The sequence below is a fragment of the Cyprinodon variegatus genome, unplaced genomic scaffold (assembly GCF_000732505.1).
Source record: "Cyprinodon variegatus isolate N-32 unplaced genomic scaffold, C_variegatus-1.0 Scaffold62, whole genome shotgun sequence".
Taxonomy (NCBI): Eukaryota; Metazoa; Chordata; class Actinopteri; order Cyprinodontiformes; family Cyprinodontidae; genus Cyprinodon; species Cyprinodon variegatus.
In genome coordinates, this window is record NW_015150515.1 from 483,132 (window position 1) to 489,458 (window position 6,327).

The 6,327-nt window shown below is 36.0% G+C and overlaps 1 protein-coding gene across 1 annotated transcript in view; it reads left to right on the forward strand.

Moving 5' to 3' along the window:
- The window catches only part of LOC107082797 (neurexin-1-like), a 1,206,010-nt gene that overhangs the window by 196,501 nt on the left and 1,003,182 nt on the right, over positions 1–6,327 (forward strand). Inside the window, exon 3 of the mRNA XM_015371662.1 lies at positions 1,540–1,560. Within this exon, the coding sequence (XP_015227148.1) occupies positions 1,540–1,560 (21 nt within the window). The remainder of the gene's footprint in view (positions 1–1,539; positions 1,561–6,327) is intronic.

Sequence of the window (6,327 nt, forward strand, 5' to 3'; positions counted from 1 at the left end):
AAGACGTCCATAAGGCTATCTGGATCTAACAGAGCAGTCCAAAATCTCCTCTTCTACCCTCTATAGCAGGCTTATCCCAAGATGGTCCTCGAGGGCTGAACTGCAATTATCAGAATCAGCTGTACTGAAGCTGAGTCCAATTTAAAACTTGTAAGGAAACGGCCATTGAGGACCGACTTTGGACATGCCTACTCTATTGTGTGCTCAGTGTAGACACATCTAAAGGTGAAGGATAAGAAGTAGAAACAGGAGGTAGTCGCTACAATTTGAGGTATTTGATTAATTTGAGCTCGGGGCATTCCTGACTTCATTTCAGGCAGACTAGATTGCCTGCAACACACCACACAAAGCAGAATTATCTTCTAAGGGAATCTTAGGAACCATCCTGATAACTAAGACATACTCAGAGAAATAATTTGGGGCAAAACTTGGTACAATTTTCTTGCTGCAGTAACATGGCATGAGGTCTGTGTGATCATATTGGGTTTTTTTTTCCGTTTTCAATTTAGAACATTTAAATTTTACTTTGCAACATATTTAATCATCACAGCATGCTTTTGAGACATGGATCAACTTGGTTAGGTTAATTTTTCCCACATTTGATTTGTCCATATGGTCTTTGATTTCTATAAAGTGCCTTAAGATGACTTGTGCTGTGAATTGGCACTATATAAATAAACAGAATTGAATTGAATACACACATTTCTTGATGTGGACTCTACTTTTGAATGATTTTAATGCCAAAAAAAATGGCTAGACATGATAGGTCTTAAAAAATCTATTTTCCAGAACTATGCTCGCTGCGGCTGGTCTGCTTGTCTTACTTTTTAACCACACAGCTTCCCTAAGGATTTGTTAAAGTTTTATTAAATGGCTGCACTCATCACGAGATCTTAATAATAAAAGCAAGTGGAATGCTCCAGTCGTCTCAACATGTGAAATTTTGTATTGGTTTTTTCTCATTGATGTATCTATTTGAGGCTGGGAAATATGGCATTTTTTGTTGTGCTCATTTTTTTATGTTATTTTTTTGCCGCTGTGACAGAAACCAAAGTGAGGAAACCACATGCTGTTTCTGCCAGCCTGTCTTCAAGACACAGAAGATGTGCATTGTTAAGTTTGGCTAACTGTGTTTCATTAAGACCCCCCCCTCACACTTAGTAACAGCACAAAACGCCAAAATCTCCACAGGGACAATTGTTAAGTTACTTTTCCTTGTTTTTTTTTCTAATCTTCAAACAGGAGGCTTTTAGTGTTGCAGAAAGTTTTAACTTTCAGCGATTCAGTGATAGCTTTATAAAGTCACTAGTGCTGTTCTTAGTCTATCTGTGTAACACAGCCTTAATTAGATAGAAACTATAATAAAGTTGGGCGAGAAAAATGACAAATCCAGTTCAAAATGAGACTGGATAGGATTCTAGTTGCTTAATTGTTTTATAGTTGCACTAAGGATTTTGCAATATTTTAAAAGTTTAAACAGCTATTGACCTGTTTTTGTCTTTTCTCTTTCTTTTCATGTGTTTCCTTTGGATCCTGAAGCTGAAGAGTATGCTGTCGAAGGTAAGACTAATGCTCGTCTCCTCAGGCAGTCTGACGGAGTTCCCCACTGCTCTCACGGCTGCCTTTGCTGGTTGCTTTTTAATAATGTTTGTCGTCCCTCTGCAGGGGGGCATTGTCAGTTTGGACTGCGGTTTGAAGTGACGTCCAGGGGGCCTAAATCTACATTACAGAATTAGATAAAAGGGGTACATTAACAATAAAAATTGCCCCTATTTATCTAGCTTTTTTTTTTATTATCTGGTTCTTTATTTTTTGCCTTTTTTGATCATTATTTTGTTTACGTAGACGTAGAACTCCAATTTTTAAATTGGACATATGTATTTTGTTTTTGTGCAGAAGTGACCAGGGCTGCTTGGCAACCCCAGTCAGCAAACCGGCCTGTAGTGTTTTTATCATGAAATAACAAGAAAACTTGTGATTTAGAGATCAACTCCTTTTACTTTTCTTCCTTTATTCTATAACCCTCAGAGGTGAACAAATGCTTTTAGTTGGGGCCCCTTAGGGATGTCATAAGCCCTTAGGCCAGGCGCTAAGCCTGAGCTGGATAGAAGAGAATTAATGGATGGATCACTTTTCCCTTGTATGTCTGCAGACACTTGCCTGTTTCACCTCTGTAGCTTGAGAGCCTTAACAATTTAAGTGAATGTGGGTGTGAGTTATTTAGGGTCTGAAATGGCGTCTAGCTGTACTCTGAAGTTTCAAGTTTCTCTGCTGGTCTATGAAGTTTAAGGATCAATTGTGTCGGTGAATCATTATTTATTCATCTGGTCAGGAAATCTATGAATATCTAAATCTGAGGGTTTAATCCGTGTCAGAAGTGTCGGATGTTTTTAGTGATTGGGACTGAGATCCTGATTGTGCATTCCGTTCTTGAAACCTGAAATTGAGAATTTGAGTTTCCACTTTTGGACCCTTTTCTCCATTTTTTGTATAATAGTACAGCCATTGTTATAAAGTTAACAATGACTAAAACATTGTTCTGAATGGTGTTCTGCCAAAATACTCAACTTTGAAACATATTGTCTTATTAAAACTTCTGTTAGATAAATATAAAAAATGCTATCAACTGTAGAGGAAGAGAAGTTTAACTATTGCTGCTCTGGATAGCTTAAATTGTGAACTGTAATTGCGGTTTCATCTGCAATGAACTACAGGGGGGAATATGTAGAAGCAGTTTTATTGTCTTATATCAGATCAGAATCAGAAATCAGAATCAGAATATATCCTACAACATGGCCCTATACTTACTTAGCAACAAAACAGTACATGTTGAAGTTCAAGTATGAGCAATAATAAAGTCCCTAATGCCTTATTCGTACGCAATTAGATGATGTATGAGGAGGTTTGGCAAAACAGAGAACATCTGTATAAACATTCTTTGAGGGTCGGAGTGACTTTGACGCAGACCAGCCCACGTGATTTCCAGTAAGCTTTCGACATGATATTCCTGCGCATGTGCAGTTACGTAATGCGATGTGGAAACTATAAATGCAGCCTGAATCGACTGAAGTTTGGGGGATAACAGAATTTTTGACGATGCGTTGCTGGATGTATGAAGTGTTTAAGACAGCTGTATGGATTCGGTTTTGTAATTAAATGTGTCCCCCCTCCGGATGATAAAATGGTGTGAATCGTGGCCTTCTTTCTGTCATAAGGGAATTCTACCAATGAGCTTCCATACGGTCAGTGCTATTACTTTTTAAATTTTTTTGACTTTGAAGTCTGACTTTTGATTGTTGAAATTTGCCATTCAGATGTTTGATATTTTAACAATTGGAGACCAATGGAAGCATAACAATGGCATACAATCCTGAATGTTCTATATTGTGATGCTGCATGTTCTCTTTGTTTGCAGATGCAAGATGCATTACAAATCTTAAATTTTAAAAACACAAGATTTTCTTAAAATGTACAGGTCACATACTATAATATTTAACTCATTATGAAACAGTAATTAGGTTGGTTTGCATTGGGGCCTGTGCAATTTTATTTATTTATTTTTTACCAGGACTTTGATTAAAGATAAAAAGCTCATCAATAGATTCTGATTAAAGACTTATAAAACCTTAGAACCAGTTGTCAAAGAAAAAAGCTTTATGATGACTTATTTCTTTGTTTTAGTTTATTCTTATCCACTTTCACAAAACTCAAAGCATTTTCTGTAAAAGTAGAAGCGTTGATGACAGTTCCAATTATGTTGTTGAACACAAACACCTCAGAGGAGCGTTTTTAGATCTTGTCTTTCTAAGATGAGACTCGGGGGTATTTCTGCAACCATCTTTGCTCTATTTTTAGGGTTTAGTTCACACTGCATTTGGTTTAATTGGGTTTAGTGGCTGCACGTTCAAAGACTGGTGGAGACTGATTGCAGAGAGATGGTAAAAGCTCACAAATGGCAGATGACCCAGGAAAGTGGATGACAGCCTCCACTCTTTCACTTGTATAATCATACTTCATGCTGTGGTTGTTTTATGGAGCTGATTTTAGGACCCTCTGTTAAAGATACTCTATAAACGGGACAGCATTGGATATATCAACAGTTATTTTGTAAGCGCTGTTTTGTCATTGTGTGGTGTTTTGTTTTACTGTGTTACATTATTAAATTAGAAAATACAACTAATTGCATAGATCATTTTAATTTGTAGTTTATTTGGCTTATGACACTTAGACAGGCATATTATATATTGAATTGAGAATATTTGATAAGGAATAGCTATGCTTAAATTATTGTAAAAACAGTGGTAAACTGTTTTTGTTTTAGATTCACATACTGTACAATAGGGACCATTTATCAATGGTCAGCTCAACATGATCAGTAACATCTTTGTTAGGATGTAAAGTAGGGAAATGAGATGAATGTAGTTTAGATAGGTGCTAAAAAGGGTTGTGCAGCCAACCAACTTTATTGATTAATCAATTTATTTATTTGTGAGGATTACATTTTTTTTTACTAATCCAGTACTTGGACTACCATACCTCAGGATGATATTTCTTCATCTTTTGTCCGTAAATGTATTCTCATAACTGAGAAACTTAGTCTTTGTGTGATACCACTTGCTGCAAACCTTTATTGTTATATATTCATTGTTGTGAAACATAATAGTCTTTAGTGCTTGAATTTTGTTGCCCTTTAAATTAATATCACATTCCTGAAATTATGGAACAAAGTTATTTTTTTGGGGAAAAAAAATGTTATTTCTATTGTTTATAATGATTAATAATCTTTATAAGAAATAAAACATAATAATAATAAGAAGAATCACATTTGGTAGGAACAAATTGGTGAGATTGGTGATTTTCCACTGCATTGGTGCAATGTTCATGACTATAACAACGCGGGGAAAAAAATATTTTGGGCATAGGGACAAGAAGATGGACCAGCTGTATGTGTTTGATTGAACAATGTCCTGAACCGCCCATGCTGATCTTAATCAATCTGGTCAAGGCTAATGATCTTTCCTCTCTGAGCCATGCAGACCCCCAGCTTAATCCTCCTCTCTGTGGAAGAGAATAACTTTTTTTTCTGCAGAAGAACAGACAGAGATTGATGGTGCAGAGATACAGGATTATAGGTTTAAGTGGAGCCTGTAGTTTCGAGAGATTACTTTGGATCATCCAAACCAGATTATAATTTTTTTCCTATTTGCCAAGGCTATCTGGAACAACAGGGAAAATGTTTATTTGCTAAAGAACATGTTTGTGTGGGTGTGTGTGTGTGTGTAAGGATATTAAATGTTATTATTCACTGTAATAATGTTAGTCTGTTAGTAACCTAGTTTTTTAGGTAAAATGCAACTGTCAGCCTGAAGTTTGTTGCACACAGCTTCACTTGCAATGTTGGTATTTATTTTATCACAGTTAGGAAAAGGAAACCAATCTTTACCCCATGAACTACGAAATATCGTTATTATTGCTTGTGCAGATTCTCAGTCCTTTGGGTCAAAGCAGCCACAACACACTTCAGTTGAAGGCAATCCGACCTTAGAGTTTAAATTCATTTGGAAAAAAAAAATTACATAAGTAATCTCATCAGGATTCAGAAGACCAAATAAAGACCCCTCAACAAACAATCCACTCTAATGACCCAAGGGAGGGACAGGCAGGTTGTTCATTTGCATCCTACTTGGGATTATTCCAGGAGGATGGACATCCATATGTTTAGTGGCAGATTTAGAGGAAATTTGCCCAGAAACACAGGGTGGAGCCCAAGATTTTTCTTTTTTTTTGTATTTAAAATAAATAAGATGATTTTCTAAAGGAATGAGTATTATTGCCCAAATAAAAGGAAAATAGGTTTAATTCAAGAAAAAAATTATTTACATTACTTAGATTTTCCAGTGTATGTTTTCAACGCAGGGGCCAGGACAAGTTCTAGGGAAACTGGCTTCTTTTGGCCCCTGTCTAGAACTCCCCATGCATTTGTTTGAAAACAGCAACCCCCCCAAACTTCAGCATACTAAACCATGAGCCTATAGAATTAACAAGTTAATCTTGGATAGTTGATATTTGTCTACTGGTTTGCAAAAAATCTGTAAAAGCTCAATTTTGTCTGTTGTACTCTTTATTATTGCTGTATAAAAATATTACTACTTTTAACATTATTTATTTCACCCTCTGTACAAGACTTTCATTCATCCCTGCTGCCACCAGACTCTACAATGCCACATTACAACGTCAATAATGTGCAATTATTATTTAATACCCTGTGCAATAATCTGTTTCTTTATATTTGACACCTACTGCAATAGCTATATATATATTAGGGAT